The sequence below is a fragment of the Eschrichtius robustus genome, chromosome 2 (assembly GCF_028021215.1).
Source record: "Eschrichtius robustus isolate mEscRob2 chromosome 2, mEscRob2.pri, whole genome shotgun sequence".
Taxonomy (NCBI): domain Eukaryota; kingdom Metazoa; phylum Chordata; class Mammalia; order Artiodactyla; family Eschrichtiidae; genus Eschrichtius; species Eschrichtius robustus.
The window spans coordinates 173,259,286-173,281,244 of NC_090825.1; the positions used below are offsets into that span (position 1 = coordinate 173,259,286).

The following is a 21,959-nucleotide window of genomic DNA, read 5'->3' on the forward strand; positions in this document are numbered from 1 at the left end:
GACAGGAGCGTCAGTCCTTCCAGCTTCCACCCAAGGTATCTTCCAAATACACAAATCCCACCGGGTAAACTGTCCGGCTTAGAGTGTTCCCGAGGCTCCCTGTCCCCTGTGGATCATATCCAAGCTCTTTAGCCCTGAGCTGGGCACCACTCTGCGCTCTCCACTACGGACCCGAACGCCCTCACGGGCAGTCACTCCAGGCCCCACCCCAAGCCACTCCCCACACTCTCAGCGCCGGGACAATGCGGTCCATCCCGCCTCACCATTGGACAGTTTCGGAGAGCATGGAAACGCTGGTTGGCTGACGTGGCCGTCAGTTAGAGTCAAGGCCTTGATAACCGGTCCCCGAGCTTCGAGGGGGCGGGCTCGGGTGCGGGCGCGGCTGCGGCTGCGGCTTCAGGTAAAGCGCCAGCTTTCGGGGCACCGATGGGGTCCTGGGGGGATCAGGGTACGCAGCGGGAAGGGGCGCTGCGCTTCTAGCCCCTTTGCGGGCTCAGCGCGCTGCGACGGGGCGGGCGCTGTGTCCTCTGGCTGGGACCCCTCCCACACTGGGAGTCCCGGGTGGGCGGCGAGCAGAGTCGGGGGGCTCTGGATTCTTGAGGTCTCCTACTTCCCGCCCTTCAGGAGCGAAGTGGGGGGTTTTGTTCGCCCCCTGGCGCCGCAACCGACTTCGGGATGCTTTCACAGAGTCCCTCCTGGACAGCTTGGGGACCCGGGTCCATCCCCTCGCTCTGGACCTGAGTGTGTGTGCGTGTGTGTGTGTGTGTGTGTGGCGGGGGGCGATTCGGAAACGGTGTTGGGGGGAGGGACGGATGGCCCCCGGGCCGGCAGACAATGGACAACGGATGGAACCGCCCGGCGGCGTTTCCTGTAGGAAACTGCTCTGTCTCCGTGAGGCCGTCCTGAGGGGACAGGGGGGTGGGGGGTGCTGACCTCAGTACCTCCCCCTCCCCCCATCATCAGCCTCCACTCCCACTTCAGGGGTCTGAGAGTCCCGCCCCAAAGTTAGGGGGTGCCACCACCCAGAGCCTCAGTCCGGGAAGACGCCCCCTCCCCAAGACCGGGATCTGCACTGTCCGCCTCGTACCCCACCCCTCAGGTTTTGTGAGCACAGCTCGGAGTCCCAAAATAGTCCCTGGGGCGGGAGTGGGGGCGTGTGGCGTGGGCTCTGACGGCGTAATAAGGGGGTCTCAGGCAGAGGATCCGGATCTAACCTTGCCAGCTCGGGCAGGGAGCGGAAGAGAGGGGAGGGCAGTTGCACGCCTCCACTCCGGTGAGGCTGCAGCCCCTGGAGCCGCCACGGTTTGGGCCTGCTCTTCCCATCGGGGACACACGCAGGGGACAGGCGGGAGTGCAGGCTGGGAGGGCCGACCCCCTCTGGCTCTTTGCCCCTCCTGCGGAGGGGAGGGCTGTTTATAGAAGGCCGTCAAGTGGAGGGGTCAATGCAGAAACACTGGCAAAGCTGCTGGGTTCAAATCCTGCTTCTGCCCATGTACGACTTTGGCTGGGTCACTTAATCACTGTGTCTCAGTTTCTCCATCTGCACAATGGGGGAAAGAATAACCTACCTCAAAGGGTTTACCTAGGATTTTTGTTTAAGTTAACACCCATAAATTGCTTAGAATAGAGGCTAGCCCGTAGTAAATGGCAAAAGTCATTGGCATATTTTTATTTACCATTCTTGGGGCATCCACCCATTTTTCAGGTCAGTCTCTGGGTCTGGCTGCTCCAGCTGGTTTGGGTCTTAGGAATGGCTCACAGCTGTTTTTTTGAATTCCCAGGGTCTCAGATTTGGGTGTAACCAGGTCCCTGGGGGGGGGGGGGCGCTGACTCCACGGAGTCACACGGCCAGCTGTGTGTGAGGCAAGCCCAGACCCCTAAGCCCCAGCCCAGGTTTTTTCCATGACCCAGCTCTTCCCTGGCAGTTTCCTGAAAACAAGTCCTGAGAGGCACTGGCTGTCCTCCGTATTGCCCTGCTGGCCGGCCCCTTACAGCCAGTGTGAGGGGACGGGAAACAGCTGCTTCAGGACTGGAAGTTCCCTGTCACTCTCCCTCCTTGGGGTGGGTTGGGGGAGGTGTCAGGGACCCAGGCTGGACAGAGATGGTGAGTGGGAGGGTTCCCCCAGCTGCGGAGCAGAATGAGTCAGGTAGACCAATGGGTGCTCAGTTGCTGGTGGGTATTAGGCACGCAGGTGGTCATCAGGAGTGCAAGAGACCAGAAGGGGTGACTGGGAAGGTTGCCAGGTGGTTAGCACAGATGGGCAGTAGGTCAGGAAGAGTACAGATCGGGTCTGGCAGGCACCTGCTGGTGGAGGGCTGGGCAGACAAGAGGTCTCCCCCAGAAGATGAAAGCCCAGTCTGAGGGCATTTCCCATAGGCAATTGACTTAACTGCTTTATGCCTTCATTTCCCCCATCTGGAAAAGGGGGAAACATCCTACCTTGCAGGATTATACTTGTTGGGGGGATTTACATTTAATCAGGCCAGGCATAGAGTAGACACTCGATACAAGCTGCTTTCCCTTCCCTGAGGGTTTTTCATGTGAGCTCTTCAAAACCCCATCTTTCCTGCCCTATGCTCTCTGAATCAAATTTCTGGACTCAATATTTGTCCTTGTTAAATATCACATTATTAGATGTGGCCTAATCTCCCCAGTTTCTTAGAGCCTCCATCACATCACCTGAAGTGTCTCTATCCCTTTAGCCCTAAGCATAGCCACAGCTCTGGGTTTTTTGTTTGTTTGTTTGTTTTTGTAGTTTTGTTTTGTTTTCTTGTTTTTGGCCTCAATACATGGCACGGCTTGTGGGATCTTAGTTCCCTGACCAGGGATTGAACCCGGGCCCTCAGCGGTGAAAGCACCGAATCCTAACCACTGGACGACCAGGGAATTCCCTAGCCACAGCTCTGACAACCTGGGTGCTTGTGGTTCCACTACAATCTCTTACAAGCCAAGGGCAGAGCCCTGTGGCACTCCAGTAGAGACATCCCAGGAAGACTGGTATCCATTGATTTGCATCCTTGGTGCATCTGGCCCACAACTCTCCATCATTCCTAAAGGATCTCACAAGTGACCCTGGTATAAATTCAGATGTACATGAGCCCTCGAAGGGCTTCCAACCCTCGCCTTCCTCTTCTGAATGTTCACACTCCACCCCTTTGAGCATCAATTTCTAATTTTCCCCAGGGACCGAAGAAAACTCAGCAGGTCTGGAATGCACCTCACCCTGCCCCCGCCCCAGCTGCTCTTGTTCTCTTGACCATCATCCTCTTTTTTTTTTTTTTTGCCACGCCATGTGGCATGCAGGATCCTAGTTCCCCAACCAGGGATCGAACCCTTGCCCTTACCGTGGAAGCACGGATTCCTAACCACTGGACTACCAGGGAATTCCCCTCTCTTCTCCTTTTGATGCCCTTCCTGCCTCCTCCTGCCCAGCAGGCTGAGGCCTGGCATGTGAGGGTCCCCACAGTCATTCATTCCAAACTTTCTTTTTTTTTTAATATAAATTTATTTATTTAATTTATTTAACTTTGGCTGCGTTGGGTCTTCATTGCTGCACGCGGGCTCTCTCTAGTTGCGGTGAGCGGGGGCTACTCTTCGTTGCGGTGTGTGGGCTTCTCATTGCGGTGGCTTCTCTTGTTTCAGAGCACGGGCTCTAGGCGCACAGGCTTCAGTAGTTGTGGCACGAGGGCTCAGTAGTTGTGGCTCACGGGCTCTAGAGCACAGGCTCAGTAGCTGTGGTGCACGGGCTTAATTGCTTCGTGGCATGAGGGATCTTCTTGGACCAGGGCTCGAACCTGTGTCCCCTGCATTGGCAGGTGGATTCTTAACCACTGCGCCACCAGGGAAGTCCCCATTCCAAACTTTCAAGGCCACTTGAGGGAGGAGGGAGGAGGGAGGAGAGGGCCTCTGTGTGTGTGGGGTGTTGGGGTGGTGGTGGAGAGGACCTCTTGGGTCTGTTTACTCACTCAGAGTCCGGACTGACCCCAGAGGCACAGCCAGAGGGACAGGGCCCAGCCCCACTCTCACCCCCTCTGGGGGCTACTCCAGGAAACATGGCCAAGTTTGCCCTGAATCAGAACCTGCCTGGTAAGTGTGCAAAATGGGATTTGCATGTGTACAGATCCACACTTGGCACCCAGATGCAGACACAGCCCTGCAGCTCCCTCCTTTGCAGAGTGGCCAGAGGGCCCTTTATAAAGGTGGACAATGTCATGGCTTAAAATCTGCCTCTGGTGCCCTGTCACAGGTGGAATAAAACTCCATCTCCTCATGGTGGCCCAGAAGGTTCCCCACAGTCTGGTCCAAGCCCACATCTTCTACTCCTCTCCTCCCTCCCTTCCTTCCCTCTGCTCTGTACATCCTCGCCTCCACCGGCTCTTACTCAGGCCCACCCTGGTCATTCCACCCCAGGGCCTCTGCATGGGCTGTTTTCTTTTAGGAACCTCCTGTCTCAGCTGCTTCCTCCCCCTCATTCAGGGCTCAACTTGTAAGTCCCCTCCTCAGGAAATCTGCCCTGACAGCCAGAGCCCAAGTCTGTCAGTTATTCTCTATTTCATCTTGGAATTATTATTATTGCCCTAAGCACCATTTGGAACGACTGTGTTTATCTGTCTCCTATAAGAGGGCAGGGATGCTTGTCTTGTTCACTGCTATGTCCGCAGCACCTAGAAAAGTGCTTGGTACATAGTAGGTGCTCAATTAACACGTGAACGCTCGACTTTTTGGGAGCAGAGAGGCGTTTAAGCCTTGGGTGTGCAATCCAGGTGTGCAGGGTTTGGTGCAGGTGGAGTCGTGCAGGCGTGTCGTGGGGCAGTGGGGACGCGCTCTCCGGGTCTCTCCGGCTTGACGCCCCTCCACGCCCCTATCATGCCCACAGAACTGGGCGGCCCTCGCCTGTGCCCCAGCGCGACTGGGGGAGCTCGCAGCCCGAGTTCGCCCTATTCGGTGGAGACGCCCTATGGCTTCCACCTGGACCTGGACTTCCTCAAGTACGTGGAGGAGCTGGAGCGCGGCCCCGCCGCCCGCCGCGCCCCGGGCCCCCCGCCCGCGCGCCGCCCCCGCGCGCCACGGGCCGGCCTCACAGGCGCGCGTAGCCCAGGCGCCTGGACATCCTGCGAGTCCCTGGCCAGTGACGATGGCGGAGCACCGGGCGCTCTCTCCCCGGGCGCGCCGTCGGGGCTGATGCTGCCGCCGCTATCGCCGCGCGCACCCGTGCGCAATCCGCGCGTCGAGCACACGCTCCTGGAGACCAGCCGGCGGTTGGAGCTAGCGCAGGCGCACGAGTGCGTGCCCAGCCCCGGCCGCGCGATCCCGCGCAGCCCGCGCGGGTCCGGCCACAGCAGTCCCGCCCCCAACCCGGCCCTGGCCTCGCCCGGCCCTGCGCAACTGCAGCTGGTGCGCGAGCAGATGGCCGCGGCGCTGCGGCGTCTGCGCGAGCTCGAGGAGCAGGCGCGCGCGCTGCCCGAGCTGCAGGAGCAGGTGCGCGCGCTGCGCGCCGAGAAGGCGCGGTTGCTTGCTGGGCGCCGGCAGCCCGAGCCCGACGGGGAGGCCGAGGCGCGCCCGGACAAGCTTGCTCAGCTGCGGCGGCTCACCGAGCGCCTGGCCACCTCTGATCGCGGCGTTCGCGCCAGGGCCAGCCCCGGGGCTGACGGCCCCGACGGGTCGGCTTCTAGCCTCAGCGAGGGTGCGCTGCAGGTCCTCGACGGGGCGCCCCAGACGCGGGATACAGGCACCCAGACTGTGCCGGAGACTCAAGAGGCGGGAGCCCAGGCCGTGCCCGAGACCCAGGAGGCCGGCGTGGGGGCAGCTCCCGAGACCCTCGAGGCGGAAGCGTGGGTGACGGAGGCTCTGCTGGGGCTGCCCGCGGCCGCCGAGCGCGAGCTGGAGCTGCTTCGCGCCAGCCTGGAACATCAGCGCGGGGTGAACGAGCTCCTGCGGGGTCGCCTGTGCGAGCTGGAGGAGGCCCGCGAGGCTGCCGAGGAGGCGCAGGCAGCGGTGGCGGCCCGGCCCCAGCCGTGCGAGGCTGCCACCCAGACCCCGTGGGGTTGTGCCGAGAGGGCCACGCAGACCGAGCCCGCTGTGGAGGCCCCTGCCCTGACGCAGGAGAACCTGCCCGGACCCACGGATGGGGACAGGGCAGTGGCACCCGCGGGTGAGTCCCCCTCCCCGTCCCTCGCTGAGCCCTGGTTTGCTGGCCACCGAATTCGAACTCAGTGTCTTCATCTGATCTCCGCCAGGTACCCTCAAATCCATTATGAAGAGGAGAGACGGTACACCTGGCGCCCAACCCAGCCCCGGACCCAAGAGCCTGCAGTTTGTTGGGGTCCTCAACGGAGAGTGAGCACTTTCCCTCTCCCCATGGCAGCATCTTCTGGGACTGGAATGGGGTTTGAATCCCAGCCCTGCCCCTCGCTCGCGGCGTGGTCTTGGCAAGCCTCAGTGTCCTCATCTGTAAGATGGGAACAGCCACTCCCACCTCGCAGGACTCCAGGATGAGCCCCCAGGGGAGGCTCAGCAGATGCCTCCCACCCTGCCCCCAGGTACGAGAGCTCATCCAGCGAGGGCGACAGCGACAGCGAGGACGGCGCTGCCGAGCTCCCGAGGAGCAGTTCGTCGGGCTCAGGAGACGACAGCGGCGGGGGATCCGACTCTGGGACCCCTGGCCCTCCCAGCGGCGGGGAGGCCCGGGACCCCGAGCCGGAGGCAGAGCCAGAGCCTCAGCCGGGTGCGCAGGGGAGGTGAGCAGCGCCGCGGACACGGAATAGGAACGGCTGCTCTCTTTCCCGTCACCCCACTCCCCATCCCAACCCCTCCTTAGCCTCTCCCTGTCTCCGTCTCCCTGGCAGTAGGTGCGAGCTGAGCCCGCGTTTGAGGGAGGCGTGCGCAGCGCTGCAACGGCAGCTGAGCCGGCCCCGCGGAGTCGCCCGCGACAGTGTGAGTGCGGGGAGAGGCCTTCGCAGGAGTCATAGGCCCGCCAGGGACCTCCTCTGACGCCTACCTAGGGAAGAGCATCGGGTTCTTTAGAGTTAGGAGGGTCCCAAGTTCCGTCACCTCGCGCCAGGGCCCTCCACGGATCCCAAGCTCTCCAAAGGGCTCTTCGCTCCAGGACAGGGCTGATCTTTCTCTGATTTCCCAAAAGGGGTCCGCCCCAAGCCCCAGCCCCACTCCCGGACTCCCCAAAGACAAGCGCTCACCGCCTTCCGCCACTTCAGCTTCTTCCACAGCCTCTTCCTCAGAAGGGGAGCATCCCTGCCCCCTCGAGCCGGATACCCACACTAACTGTCCTCCCTCCTCGAAAGGGGCGTGGCCCTAGGGGCGACCATCCTCCCCTGCCTGGGTTCCCAGTCCCGCCCCCACACCCTCCCTGCCACCCAGTCCTGGACCCTCGCCGATGTGTTTCCCCCCGTCCTGGCAGGGCGCGGCGCGCCTGGTGGCCCAGGAGTGGTTTCGAGTGTCGAGCCAGCGGCGCTCTCAAGCGGAGCCCGTGGCCGGGGTGCTGGGCGCGGTGGTGCGCCTGGGACGTGAGCTGCTGGAGCACGTGGTGAACCTGACGGATGGCAACGGGAACACAGCCCTGCACTACAGCGTGTCCCATGGGAACCTGGCCATCGCGAGCTTGCTGCTGGATACAGGTCAGCATTGAGGAGGGGTGGGGAGGGCAGCAGGGAATAGGGAGCCAGGGAAGGGAGAATCTGGGCAGGTCCTGGCTGGGAGGACCTGGAGAAGGATGCAGAGAAGGGCTGGCCAGGCAGAGGGCACCACTGGCCATTCTCTGGAGGTTACATGACCCGTTGTGGATAGATTGACCGCTCTGAGCTGTGAGCTCTGCCCTGACCTGCCTCTCACTTTGCAGGGGGAGGGTATTCTGGGCTTTGGGATTGGTTAGACCTAAATGTAGAGGAATTACTTCATCTCACCAGCTTTAGCTTCCTCCTTTGTGAAACGGGGGATGCAATGCCTCCCTCTCTGGGCAATTGTGATAACACACACGTAGAACAACGCCAGGCACGCAGGTCAGTCAATGGTCCCCATGCCTTCTGTCCCTGAATCTCCAGCCTTGGCGTTCACCTCGTTCCTGAGCCCCAATATCCATCCACTGCCTCTTCAGCCTCCAGGGGAGGTACTGACTGGTCAGGACTGTGACTGCCTCCCGGGCTGGGACACTGGGCCTGCAGTCCTCCACCACCAGGTTCTGCAATGGCCCCATCTCACACACATTTCTATCATCTGTCTCAACGTTTCCCCCTCTGGAGCAGAGATACACACATTCAGGTGTTGCTGAGCCCACAGACACATATTGAGAGCCTTCCAGGTACCAGTGCAGTGCCAGGATGGGGGTGGGCCACCCCCATGGGACTCACAGCAGAGGGGAGAGTGGACAGTAGACAAACTGATTGTCCACCAAGAGCTCTCCTGGGTGTCCTCCTTCAGGTCCAGTATCCTCTGGGGCCTGCCCTGCCTCTCATTCTCACTGCAGGCTGAGGCAGGTCCTGCTGTCCCATCCCGCATGCCATCCCCCTAAATACACAGATCCATCCCATTTCTGCAGGTCTTGGTGACGGGGTGGGGAAGGGCACAGCTGCTCTGGGCTGGACATGGAGCTGGGGCTTGGGAGGAGGGGACAATGCATGAATTCAAAAGGTATTTCCTGGGACTTCCCCGGCGGTCCAGTGGTTAAGACTCCACACTTCCAATGCAGGGGGTGCGGGTTCGATCCCTGGTCAGGGAACTAAGATCCCACATGCTGCGCGGCCAAAAAAAAAAAAAAAAGGTATTTCCTGGGCAGCTCCTGTCTTTTTCTTTTTTTAAGCTTAAGTTCTTTTCTTTTTTTTTTTTAAATAAATTTATTTATTTATTTTCGGCTGTGTTGGGCCTTCGTTTCTGTGCGAGGGCTTTCTCTAGTTGTGGCGAGCGGGGGCCACTCTTCATCGTGGTGCGCGGGTCTCTCACTGTCGCGGCCTCTCTTGTTGCGGAGCACAGGCTCCAGACGTGCAGGCTCAGTTGTTGTGGCTCACGGGCCCAGTTGCTCCGCGGCATGTGGGATCTTCCCAGATCAGGGCTCGAACCCGTGTCCCCTGCATTGGCAGGTGAATTCTCAACCGCTGCACCACCAGGGAAGCCCGGCAACTCCTGTCTTAAAGGGGGCTGAGGACTGGGGCTGTGGAGGGTGGCAAGGCAGTCATCTTGGTTGCAAGGCCCGAGTCTCCTTGGATCCTCTTATTCCCTGCATTTGAACACGCCCCCCCCCCTTCAGCTCCAACTTTCCAGACCTTGCCGTGGGCCTTCTGGTTCTCACATGGGTCAGCCCCTCTGGCCCTCCCCTCCCCCCGGACCCAGAGCCCTCAGTGCACCCTCCACGCAGGGGCTGTTTCCTCTCATCTCCCTGGAATGAAGGGCCTGGACATGGCTGTGTCCTCCTTGTTCTTTATCTCCATTTCCAGACCGTTTCCCCTTCCTCCTTTAGTCCCATCTTGGAGCCTCTAATTGATCAGACCACTACTCCCTCCGCCCCTTCTGACTTCTCCCTCTCACCTCGTCACTCTTCATTTCTTGAATCTTAGCTCCTGGCTGGTTCTCCTCCTCTCCAGCCTAATCCTCACCAATATCAGTTTCCTGATGAATGATCCCTCCCACTTCCTGGCTTCTCAGTTACTTTATTTATTTATTTTTTTTCTGGCTATTCCACAAGGCATGTGGGATCTTAGTTCCCCAACCAGGGATCGAACCTGCACCCCCTGCAGTGGAAGCATGGAGTTTTAACCCCTGGACTGCCAGGAAAGTCCCTTCTCAGTTCCTTGAACTACTCCTCTCCCTTCACCCTGACATCAGCCTTACACTTGTAAGGTCACCACAACACCTTGATGTCATCAGTAACTATGCCCCCTCCATAATCTCACTTCCTAGCATTCTCTCCTGAACTCTCACATTCCAACATCTCAGCTCACTGTCTCCTGTTGCCCAACTCCCACAATCCTTGAACCTCGTGGGACCAGTATCCATTGCTCCCACCCCATTTCACTGTTCTGTCTCCTTGCCTCCTGGCCTATCATTAACTACTCCTTTATGTACCCTTCAAACCCGTCCCCATACCCACCCCTCACCTCAGCCTACTTGCCTGGCAGACCCCAGTGGGGCACACAGTAGACCCTCAAGTGTTTGTTGAATGAATGAATAAGCTTTCATGAACAGGGGCTCTGGGTGTGTGTGTGGGGGGAACGGAGATAATTATCAATTTTACTTGATAATTGTCAAGTAAACATAATTTCCAATAGGGGTAAGGGCCATGACAAAATAAAACGAGGGGAGGGAATCAAGAAACAGGGTGATCCTTTAGCTTAGCAAGGCCTCAGGGAAGGGAAAGGGAGAGGGAAAATAGATGGGTCCCCTGGCTAGCTGCAGAGACCCCACTTTGGTTATTTCTCTGAGCCCCCTTCTGTGCCCAACACCCTCCACCAGGGTCACAGAAGCTTGTGGATGGAATGGACACCTAGAGAGTATGCCACACAACTAGGGAACACCCTTAATCCTGACTTAACCCTTTTACTCCCCAGCCGGTTGTCTCAGATCCCCTCTCACTAGGGCACCCTCTCCATGACCCTGATCCACTCCTTTCCCCAAACCTCTCCCACCCATTCGTCTCTGCAGACTGTCCCTAGACTTGTGGAGCTTTCAGAATGGTGGGGTACATGAGCGTTAAACATTCTGGGGAATGAGGTCCAGAAGTAGGTGCTGTGCTGTGAGGAAGAGGGCCAGGATGGTAACAGAACTGACCCCAGAAGAAATGGAGCTGATGTCTGTGTTCAGTTCGGAAGGATGGGCAGCAGTAACCAGGCTGTTAGTTTCCTAGGGCTGCTGTAAAAAAGTGCCACGAAGTACCACAACGTGGGTGGTTGAAAAGAGAAATTCATTTTCTCGCAGAAAGTCCAAAATCAAGATGTTGGCAGGGCTGTTTCCTTCTTAAGGGCTCAGAGGGAGAATCTGTTCTGTGCCTTTCTCCAAGCTTCTGGTGGTTGCCTGCAACCCATAGTGTTCCGCGGCTTATGGCAGCTTGTCTTCTCTGCCTTCTGCATCACATAGCTCTTTGTCTTTGCTTCTTCTGAGGATACCAGTCATATGGAATTAGGGCCTACCATAATGACCTCATCTTAACTTGATTATGGTTTGCAAAGATCTTATTTCCAATTAAGGCCACGTTCACAGGTACTGGGTGTTAGGAGCTCAACATATCTTTTGGCGGGGCGGGGTGGGGGGGTCGGACACAATTCAATCTGAACATAGGCTTGGGGGAGAAAGGACAACTCTAGAGGAAGGAACAGAAGTTGATAACAGAGCCTCAGAGGCGGTGGTGAACAACGGCCTGTATTCCAGGTGCAGTGGGGAGACACAGGAGGGCTCTAAATAGGTGACGGGGCCAAATTTCTTTTGATCTCTTTCTGGCTGCTGCATGGAAACTGGAGTGGACTTGGACACCAGGGGGGTCCGGCTGGCATTTCTCTGGGGGATCAACAGTGGTGGCTTGGTGGGTAGTAGCCGTGAAAATAGAGACGTCCATTTATCTCATTTATCGAGCAGCTACTAGGTGGCAGGTATTACTCTAGGTACTGGGGGATACAGCAGCGGACAGAACGAAGCCCCGAACACAGTTTGAAATAGGGAGGTGAGGAAACTTCACTGAGATGAGATGCGAGCAGAACCCTGAAGGTAAGGGAGGAGCCATGTGGATCTTGGGGGGAGAGCTTTGTAGGCAGAGGGAACAGTAAAATCACGCATGACCCTCAGTGACCAACCTGACTGAACAAATGAACCTGAGGCTTGGAGGGAGGCGAGTGGACTAGGGGGTGTCGGCTTCTTGGTGGACTGACCCCTCTTCTCTCTCCCAGGGGTCTGCAAGATTGACCACCAGAATCGAGCTGGCTACTCCGCCCTCATGCTGGCCGCACTCACCTCTGTGGGGCGAGAGGAGGACATGGCCGTGGTCCAGAGGCTCTTCCGCATGGGCAGTGTTAATGCCAAGGCCAGCCAGGTGTGTAGATACCTCCTCCCTGGCTCCAAGTCCAGGGGTCTTTTCCACTTCTGGAGCCAGATGTCTGTGACCCCCCTTTTCCCCCGGAGCCCACACCAGCCCTGTCCCCTTCTTTCCCATTCCCCAGACGGGACAGACAGCCCTCATGCTGGCCATCAGCCACGGCCGCCAGGACACGGTAGCGGCCCTGCTGGCATGTGGGGCAGATGTGAACGTGCAGGATGCAGATGGGGCCACAGCACTGATGTGCGCCAGCGAGTATGGGCGCCTGGACACTGTCCGGTTGCTCCTGGCCCAGCCAGGCTGCGACCCCGCCCTCCTGGACAACGTGAGCCACCATGGGGCTGGTGGGGTAGTCACACCTTGGTTCAGGGACCTGACTGTCCCTATCATCCCTCAGGAGGGCACCAGTGCCCTGGCCATTGCCCTGGAGGCTGAGCAGGACGAGGTGGCCGCCCTGCTGCATGCCCACCTGAGCTCAGGCCAGCCCGGTCCCCTGGTGAGTGCAGCCCCAGCCCCAAGAGACAGTTTCCCAGCTGCACAGCTCAAGGATCCCAAGTGAGCCCCAGGAAGGTGGCTTCTCTTCATGCACCCCGGGGGAGTACCAGGGGTGGGGAACCTGTGTCTGAATTCTGTGTGGCTGGGATTTGATGTTCAACCTGCAGAACACCCAAGGGCTAGACACACCTTCACTTTACAGGTCATGAACCTGAGGCCTCCAGAGGGGACATGCCGTAAGGTCAGAGTAGAGCTGTCAGACCTAGGTCAGACCATGTCGTGTCAGTGGACTGCCTGTTACTGCCCCCAGGGAGGCTCACAGCAAAGGAATAAGGGGCTCTTTAGAGTGAGGGGGCAGGGGAGGGGGTGCAGGCTCCCCACAAGTCAGAGCTTCAGGGTTGGAGACGATGAGTTTGCCAGCAGCAGGCAGGAAGGGCTGGTTTGGGGGCAGAGCACTCAGTTTGTCCCCAAGGGGGAGAGGCTTATGTTCAAAAGGCAAGTGCCAGGCTGTTCTCAGCACTTTCATAATTAAAAATCATCCTGGGAATTCCCTGGCAGACCAGTGGTTAGGACTCCGCACTTCCGTTGCAGGGGGCATGGGTTCAATCCCTGGTCAGGGAACTAAGATCCCACATGCCTAAAGAACCCAAAACGAAGCAAAACACCAACTCATGCTGTGAGCCTAGCCGTCCCGCACTCTCCTGTAGAGATGGGGGAAAGGAGCCAGGGAGGCCAAGTGCCTCTTCCAGGTCACATGGGACAGAGGCGGGATTCAAGCCCAGGTGCTCTGGCTCTGCTGTAAAAGGTGGGGTTCCTGCTTAGGCAAGGTCAGTGGACAGAGGCAAGACCTCCACTAGGCTAAGCAGCCCTGAGTCTAAGGGGGCTGAAAGCCAGTGTCCTGCCTACAGGAGACTGACAGGAGCCCCCCCTCAACCTCTCTCACCAGCTGCCCTCTGACCGAACCACGGCCAAGCCTAGTGAAGGAGGCTGCAGTGACAGTGGAGAGGACCCCCCACCTCAGTGACTAGCCTGACACACTGGACCTGGATTGGGGGAGAGCTTTCCCTTGCCCACCTCGACCTCAGGGCACAGCAAGGGTCAGGGTCCACAGGGAGGGGCTCAGCTTGAACTCTGCAGGGTGAGGTGGGGCCTGAGGCACTCTGGTCCACTCACTCCTCCAACCTTCTCCCTTAATAAAACATTCCTAACTCAGCTTGTCTTGTTTTGGAGATACACACAGACACGTGGTTCTCCCTCAAAAAGAAAACGCGTTGTTGGGGAAGACAACCTCCCCGCCCCCCTTCCAGGGTGCAGTGGGTCAGTGCAGACCATCTGAGGGTCCCATGGGAGAGTTTTATAAGCTTAGTGGCAACCCAGACAAAACCCCAAGTTTACACAGAATATAAACGCTTTATTAACAGCAGATCATCCTCGTGGGCCAGGTGGTCGACCCAGACATCCAGGACCCTGTAAACAAACCCAAGTATGAGATGCTGACAGGTCCCCCTCAGCAAGTGGCAAACTCCCTCCCCCGTCTTGCCAATCTCAGCAAACCCTTTCTTCACACCCCGCCACCAAGAGCCCCTCATCAGTATGCTTGGCGAAACCTCCCTACCACCAGCCAAAGGTCTAACAGGGACCTACTCTGTTTCCCACTCCAGTTGTGCACTCACCAGTCCCAAGTTCAGCGCAGCCTCCGAGCCTCTCGCTCTGACTCCAATAGGGTGAGCACGTCGCCCTCGCGCACGGGGCCTTTCACGTTTCGGATGATGGAGCGGCTCGTGTCGTCCATGAATTCTACGCGCACCTATGGGGTTGACGCGGAGGGGGGGGGCCGGGAAGAAGTCAGGGTCGGCCACCAAGTCGCACCGTGGGATAGACAGCTGATTTAGATTCAGAGAACGTGTCTGCTTAGACACACTTAAAAAGGGGACTGAGCCTGGGAAGTAGGCCTGGGCCGGGAGAGAAGCCGGAGAGGGGACGAGGCGTGGAGAACAAAGCTCTCGAGCGCCAGAAAAAGCCACTTGTGGGGGACAACTGCCGCTCTGGGCCCGTCGGGGACGGAAGCACAATCGTGAGGCGTGGAGCTACACAGTGGTCGTTGGGATTGGCTAAGCCAGGAGAACGAGGTATGTCAGAACCCGAGGAAAGAAGTCGACCGAGCCCAGACCCGGTGGGCAAGCCCTCGGCAAAGGCTCGGACCCTCCGTGAGCTTTAGAAAAAAGGGTACGTATCGGTTCTCAGATATCAGGGCACAGAAGTCATCATCGGAGACTCAGACCCCAGACCCCCCCAAGCCCCCGCCTCCTCGTCTCTCCAGCTCACCTGCGTGCACTGTCCCTGCGAACCGGTCCTGCCCAGCACCTTGGTGACCTGGGGTAAAGAAGCTGGGATCAGATCTGGACCACCCGGTTCCCCTACTCCTTCCTCCCTCATCCGGGCCCTCAAACCCGGGCTTCCGCCTCACCCTGGCAAGCTTGATGGGCTGCACACGGCTCGTATCCATGATGGTGGCGCGGCGCCTGTCGGGCGTAGAGGAGTCACGTGCTTCGGAGAGAACGTTTATATGGCGTCCTAACCCCGCCCACTCCCGCTCTCGCGAGACCATACTCCATGTTCCCAGCAGTCCTCGCGGGAGAGACGTCACCGGTGCCCTTCAGCGCAGGGGAAGGATGGCGTCTGCTACCCGCTTCATCCAGCGGCTGCGGAACTGGGCATCCGGGGTGCGCGGGGCGGGAAGGGCTGCACTGGGGAGGGTGGGGCTGTGGGCTCCGTGCGCCCCGGACACGCTCCCGTTACTCACCCCCCTCCTGCACCTCTGGGGCTGAGGCCAGTGGTGCCGAGATTCCTCTAATAAGACGGGACCCCGCGCTCAGCCCGGAACCTCCAACTCTTGACCCTTCCAGCCCAGGGCACGCCCACCTCCACCCCCAGCCCTTGGCCCTCTCTTGGCTGGGGTCCCACTCAGGCCTGGGATTTACCTAGTCCTTCTTAGCTTTGGATCTTGTGGCCCCGGCCCCCAGCTTTCCTGTTCACCTCCAGGGCCCATATCCTTGTCGCCAAATGCCCATCTCCCGCCTTCCCTTCATTTGTCCAGCCCCGGACTGCCCAAGGTTCGCTGGCCTTCTCTTCTGGGGTGCCCTGCGGGCTGACCTCCTTCCTCTCTTTCTCCCACAGCAAGACTTGCAGGCGAAGCTGCAGCTGCGTTACCAGGAGATCTCCAAGCGGTGAGCAAGCCCCGCTCGCTGCCCGGACTGCAATCCTGTCCTTCTTCCATCAAAAACAAAACCCCTGTTCTTTTAGACCCCTGAAACACTGGGCTGAAATCCTGCCTCCAGCCGCCTAGCTTGCTGTGGAGGCGGAGGTTTGCCTTTAATCTTGCTGGACTATGTCGGAGAGTGGTGCTCGTGGAACAACCAGATGGGGCTTGAATTATGAGTGGGAATCCTCAGTGTGATTTGCAGTCCTAAGTGTGGCCCTGCTGGTTAGTCTTATCATCCCCAAGCTACACATGAAAATATTTGAGGCTCGGAGAGACTAAATCATTTGCTTAAATAAAATCACTCAGAAGCCAGCAAGTCACAGCTGGGATTTGAACCCAGAAGTGTCTTGATTTCAAACTCATTTGAGTCCAAAAATTACTTGACATTTACAAACCCCTGCTGTGTCCTCAGCCCTCTGGGATACCAGTGCGAACAGGAAAAATTCTTCTCACTCCTTTCATGGAGCTCATATCCTGGGGAGGAGGGAGAAACATAACATAGTAGGGAAATGAACACAGCAAGTAAAAAACATTGTTCTAGAATGCTCTGAAGACAAAACAAAGTGAATAAGCTGGAGGGCGGCTACCTCAGATCAGGTAATCAGCAAAGGCCTCAGGGATTGACATTTGAGTCACCTGAAATGCCAAAGGATAGTTATTAAAGAAAACATTCCGGGCAGAGGGAGCAGTAAGTGCCAAGGCCGTGCAGCCCAGCAGAGCCAGAAGTAGGAAGGAGGCTAGTGTGGCTGAAACACTTTGAGGAATGGGGAATAGCGGTATGTATGAGTGGCCGGCAAAGGTAAGGCAGCCATGGAGGGTTAGCATGAAAAGAAGAACAATAACATTAAAATAACCAAATCTATGTGAATGCTACATGTTGTGACTGATTCCAAATATCAAAAGTTTTAAATTGCTTTTCCATCCAGGGTACTTGATACAGTTGAGGAAACAGTTTTGTAAAATTTTCAGCTTTTTTTTTTTTTAAAGGATAATGGCGCCCCCTAGTGATTCATTTAGGCCTTTCCGTTGGGCGCTGGTTCTTTTTATCCTTTCTCTGCTCGTTTTCTGTTGGTCCCTGCCCAACAGAGGGTCATCTCTGCACTCCAGGGGTTAAGCAGATTCTAACTTCAACACAGGATATTGCTTTTATTTATTTTATTTTATGTACTTAAAAAATTTTATTTATTTATTTATATAAATTTATTTATTTATTTATTTTTGGGTGTGTTGGGTCTTCGTTTCCGTGCGAGGGCTTTCTCTAGTTGCGGCGAGCGGGGGCCACTCTTCATCGCGGTGCGCGGGTCTCTCACTGTCGCGGCCTCTCTTGTTGCGGAGCACAGGCTCCAGACGCGCAGGCTCAGTAGTTGTGGCTCACGGGCCCAGTTGCTCCGCGGCATGTGGGATCTTCCCAGACCAGGGCTCGAACCCGTGTCCCCTGCATTGGCAGGCAGATTCTCAACCACTGCACCACCAGGGAAGCCCTATTTATTTATTTATTTTTGGCTGCGTTGGGTCTTCATTGCTGCGCACGGGCTTTCTCTAGTTGCAGCAAGCGGGGGCTACTCTTTTTTTTTTTTTTTTTTAATTTATTTATTTATTTTTGGCTGCATTGGGTCTTCGTTTCTGTGCGAGGGCTTCCTCTAGTTGCGGCGAGCGGGGGCCACTCTTCATCGCGGTGCGCGGGCCTCTCACTATCGCGGCCTCTCTTGTTGCGGAGCACAGGCTCCAGACGCGCAGGCTCAGTAGTTGTGGCTCACGGGCCCAGTTGCTCCGCGGCATGTGGGATCTTCCCAGACCAGGGCTCGAACCCGTGTCCCCTGCATTGGCAGGTGGATTCTCAACCACTGCACCACCAGGGAAGCCCGGGGGCTACTCTTTGTTGTGGTGCGTGGGCTTCTCATTGCGGTGGCTTCTCTTGTTGCGGAGCACGGGCTCTAGGTGCGCGGGCTTCAGTAGTTGTGGCTCACGGGCTCTAGAGCTCAGGCTCAGTAGTTGCAGCGCATGGGCTTCGTTGCTCCGTAGCATGTGGGATCTTCCTGGACCAGGGCTCGAACCCATGTCCCCTGCATTAGCAGGCAGATTCTTAACCACTGCGCCACCAGGAAGTCCTATTTGATTTTTTTTAAAGTTTTAAAAAATATATTTGTTTATTTATTTTTGGCTGCATTGGGTCTTCGTTGCTGCGCACGGGCTTTCTCTAGTTGCGGCGATCGGGGGCTACTCTTCGTTGCGGTGTGCAGGCTTCTCATTGCGGTGGCTTCTCGTTGCAGAGCATGGGCTCTAGGCGCTCGGGCTTCAGTAGTTGTGGCACTCAGGCTCAGTGGTTATGGCACACGGGCTTAGTTGCTCTGTGGCATGTGGGATCCTCCCAGACCAGGGCTCGAACCCGCGTCCCTTGCATGGACAGGTGGATTCTTAACCACTGCGCTACCAGGGAAGTCCCTAATTTATTTTTTATTTATTAAAAAACATTTTTTTGGCCGTGCCGCACGGCTTGTGGGATCTTAGTTCCCTGATCAGGGATCGAACCCAGGCCATAGCAGTGAAAGCGCCGAGTCCTAACCACTGGACTGCCAGGGAATTAGAATAATGCTTTTAATATTAAGTTTTTAAACTTTGTTTTTATCTGTATTTCTTTTTTTTCCTTTGGTACAATGACTATCATTTGTTTTAAGAAAAACTTAAGTCCTGGCAAAATGATTATCAGAAAAAAGTTGGTTAAAAACCCAGATGAGGGACTTCCCCGGTGGCGCAGTACTTAACAAACCGCCTGCCAATGCAGGGGACACGGGTTCGAGCCCTGCTCCGGGAAGATCCCACATGCCGTGGAGCAACTAAGCCCGTGCACCACAACTACTGAGCCTGAGCTCTAGAGCCCGCGAGCCACAACTACTGAAGCCTGCATGCCTAGAGGCCGTGCTCCGCAACAAGAGAAGCCACCGCAATGAGAAGCCCGCGCACTGCAACGAAGAGTAGCCCCCACTCTCCACAACTAGAGAAAGCCCATGCACAGCAAAGAAGACCCAATGCAGCCAAATAAATAAATTTTAAAAAAACAAAAAAACACAGATGAATGAGAACCCGATCTGTTTATGATTTTTCTATCTTTTCTGCCCTCCCCCTCTGCAATGGTTTCCAGGGAAGCTCATCTTTTGTTAGCGATTTTGTTTGTTTTTTTTTTGTTAGCGTCTTTTGTTAGCGAGGTTAGCGATTTGTTTTCAGGCCTCAAACTTTGTACATTGACCCCAGGGTTTAGTCCAAGCGAGGACAGAGCTCTGTTCGCTCCCCCTCTGGTGGCAGCGACCACGAGGTGGCAGCAGAGACCTCAGAGGACAAAATGCTCTTTGAGTAATAAGGCTTGATCCCAGTAGACTTCTTCAGAGAGTTCCGGAGAGAACTGGAAACCCAGAGGTTCTGCAGCCTGGCCTTTGGGGACAAAGACCCTCAGAATGAGCCAAGTCTGGGGTTGTTTCCCCAGCGTTTGCTGACCATGATTACTTGGTAGGTGATGGGCAGAGTCCCAGGCCCCAGCCTCTTCATTTCCCGAGGACCTGCGGTGGAAATGAGGCCAGCTGCCAAGCTCTGGGCCATGGAGGGGTGGGAACAGGCCTCCCTCATGAAAGGGTCCTCCATACCTGCCACATCTGGGGCAGGTCGGGGACCTGTGGTGGGGCAGACCCAGGCCTGGCCTTCCAGCACCTTCACATCCAGTGCAGGGGCTCCCACCTGGTTCTGGGCATTGGACCCTCCCCAGGCATATGGTCATGGCATTGTATCAAGGGATACCCCTGGCCTGCAGCACATCCCAGGGGCTGCCGACCCCAAGCCTCGTGACTGAGGTGATGGGCCCATGTTCCAGCCCAGCCACGCAGTGAGAACGACTTGTCATTTTTGTTTCAGTGCCCATGTTCTTTCTCCTCAGAACTCAGCCTCCTCCCAAGCTCCCCGTGGGCCCCAGCCACAAACTCTCCAACAATTACTACTGTACACGTGATGGCCGCCGGGAAGCCACGCCGCCCTCGATCGTCATGTCCTCACAGAAGGCGCTGGCGTCAGGGAAGCCAGCAGAGAGGTGAGGATGCCTCAGCACCCCTCCTGCGACCAGCCCTCTCCTGCTTGTGCTTTTCAAGGTCCCAAGTCTGTTGAGCATCAACTGTGGCAGGAAATGTACTGCCGGGGGCTTTTCATCTGAGAGCTCATGAATCCCTACCCACCCTGGGTGGGTTTCCTGCAAAGCAGAGGAATCTCCAAGGGCCCTTCAAGGGCCTTGGAAGAAGCCCAGGCATTGTTGTTTTTGTAATTTTATATTCTTCTTAAAGAGAGAATTGTATAAACCTCAGGCCCCTCAAAACCCACTTCGGTCTCTGGCCTCAGGCATTGTCTTTTAATTAAACAGGAACAATAATGTTATTTACTTTAGAGAGTTCTGCTGGGACAGAATCCCACAGACTGGGTGGCTTATAAACAACAGAAAATTGTTTCTCGTAGTTCTGGAAGCTGGGAAGTCCAAGTTCAAGGTCCCTGCAGATTCAGTGTCTGGCACTTGCTTGATTTATAGATGGTATCCTTATTTTTGCCACACCACGCAGCATGTGGGGTCTTAGTTCCCCAACCAGGGATCGAACCCATGCCCCTTGCAGTGGAAGCACTGAGACCTAACACTGGACCGCCAGGGAAGTCCCCACAGATGGTATCTTTTTGCCATGTCCTCACATGTTGGAAGGGGCAAGAGGTCTCTAGGGTCTCTTACAAGGGCACTAACCCCATTCATGAGGGCTTCACCTTCATGATCTAGTCACCTCCCAAAGGCTCCACCCCATAACATCATCACGCTGGGGCATAGGGTTTCAACATATGGATTTTGTGGGGACACATTCTGTCTATAGCAGAGTCATTATGAGGATTAATCCTCATAATTAAAATCTGTAAGCTCAGGAATGGAGTCAGTGCCATATCTGCCTCCTGATAACTCCATGAGTTAGGCAGTGATGGCCCCTGCTGCAGAAGAAGAAATTGAGGCACAGAGAGGCCAAGTGACCTGCCTGGGTCACACAGCTGGCGGGTAGTAGAAGCATGATTTCAAAGCAGTTTGCCCAGACCCCCAGTGGTGGTCCTTGGCCCTTCTGCCAGTGTCCTGTTCTGGGGCAGCGGGAGTGGGGTGCGAGTGGGAAGGGGTGCTGGAGGAGGAGCCCAGCTATTCATGCTGGTTCTGGGACCAGGAGCCAAGGCACGCCGACCAGGGGTTCACGCGGGGCTCGGGGCAGAAAGGGGGCTTGTCAGCTCACCCTTTGGGGGACCCCATTGGAGGGCTCTGGACATTCTGAAACACCCTGCACTCTGGCCTCCAGATCCATGGTGTCAGCAGATGTGTTCCTGCCGGGGCAGGGGGGTCTCCCTCAGCTTCCTCCACACTGTTCTTTGGAACCCTGGGCCTAACTCAAGTCTGTTTTCATCTTCCAGCTCGGCTGTAGCAGCCACTGAGAAGAAGGCTGTGACACCAGCTCCTCCTATAAAGAGGTGGGAGCTGTCCAAGGATCAGCCTTACCTGTGACACTGTGCCCCAGGGTGCCTGGCTAAGCCCTCAGGGCCACTGGAGTGCTTCCTCTTCCTTGGACTTTGGATTCCCTCTGGGGAGAACGTGACCTAATTTATAAAAAATATATATTGAGTTCTCCAGAATCGCTTCTGTTTTTACTTTTGAAAGGACACACGGGCTTACTTGAATTTCAGGGTGAAGTTGGTGCCGAATCTCTTAATCCCATGAACGCTCCAGGAGCAGGGGAGGATAGTGGTCCTCGAGCTCCAGGGTGACGTGCTGTCACTGGGCACAGAGATGTCACCGTCCCTTTCTCAAGGGCCTGGCCCTAACTCTGAGAGTGTCAGAGCGGGTTCCAGGACCTCGGGGTGTTTGGGGGCACTGACTGTAAAGGACAGTGCGGCGGAACAAAAACGGCTCGCTTCCCTCTCTCCCGAGAGCTCTCCTAGCCATTGCTTGTGCGGACATTCACCAGCAGCCTCCCAGTGCGGCTCCTGCCTGACCTTGACCACCCTGCCGCTCAGCAGGGACGGCAGAGGACCGTGAGGTGGCTCACAGAGAAGGCTCACCTAGGCCAGTGGGGAAAGGCCTCCCTGAGCCAGGAACGTTTCTGTGTGGGCCTGGGGGGCGCGAGGCAGAG

The 21,959-nt window shown here is 56.8% G+C and overlaps 3 protein-coding genes across 3 annotated transcripts; 2 read left to right on the top strand and 1 right to left on the bottom strand.

The window, feature by feature from the left end:
• Positions 1–378: 378 nt before the first annotated feature.
• KANK3 (KN motif and ankyrin repeat domains 3) lies at positions 379–13,733 on the top strand. The gene is made up of 11 exons (XM_068534922.1): positions 379–400; positions 3,971–4,087; positions 4,878–6,152; positions 6,238–6,337; positions 6,541–6,738; positions 6,850–6,934; positions 7,416–7,632; positions 11,881–12,023; positions 12,151–12,351; positions 12,424–12,522; positions 13,468–13,733. The coding sequence occupies exons 2-11, from the start codon at positions 4,054–4,056 to the stop codon at positions 13,543–13,545; spliced, it is 2,430 nt and encodes an 809-aa protein (XP_068391023.1). The 5' UTR covers positions 379–400; positions 3,971–4,053; the 3' UTR covers positions 13,546–13,733.
• Positions 13,734–13,911: 178 nt separating this feature from the next.
• Positions 13,912–15,078, bottom strand: RPS28 (ribosomal protein S28). Its single transcript, XM_068534924.1, has 4 exons — positions 14,989–15,078; positions 14,847–14,894; positions 14,195–14,328; positions 13,912–13,988 (listed from the first exon to the last, which is right to left on the bottom strand). The coding sequence occupies exons 1-3, from the start codon at positions 15,025–15,027 to the stop codon at positions 14,206–14,208; spliced, it is 210 nt and encodes a 69-aa protein (XP_068391025.1). The 5' UTR covers positions 15,028–15,078; the 3' UTR covers positions 13,912–13,988; positions 14,195–14,205.
• An 80-nt stretch (positions 15,079–15,158) lies between these two features.
• NDUFA7 (NADH:ubiquinone oxidoreductase subunit A7) lies at positions 15,159–21,462 on the top strand. Its single transcript, XM_068537089.1, has 4 exons — positions 15,159–15,244; positions 15,699–15,748; positions 19,706–19,855; positions 21,244–21,462. Exons 1-4 carry the CDS (start codon positions 15,194–15,196, stop codon positions 21,332–21,334), a joined length of 342 nt encoding a protein of 113 aa, XP_068393190.1. The 5' UTR covers positions 15,159–15,193; the 3' UTR covers positions 21,335–21,462.
• The last annotated feature ends 497 nt before the right edge of the window (positions 21,463–21,959 follow it).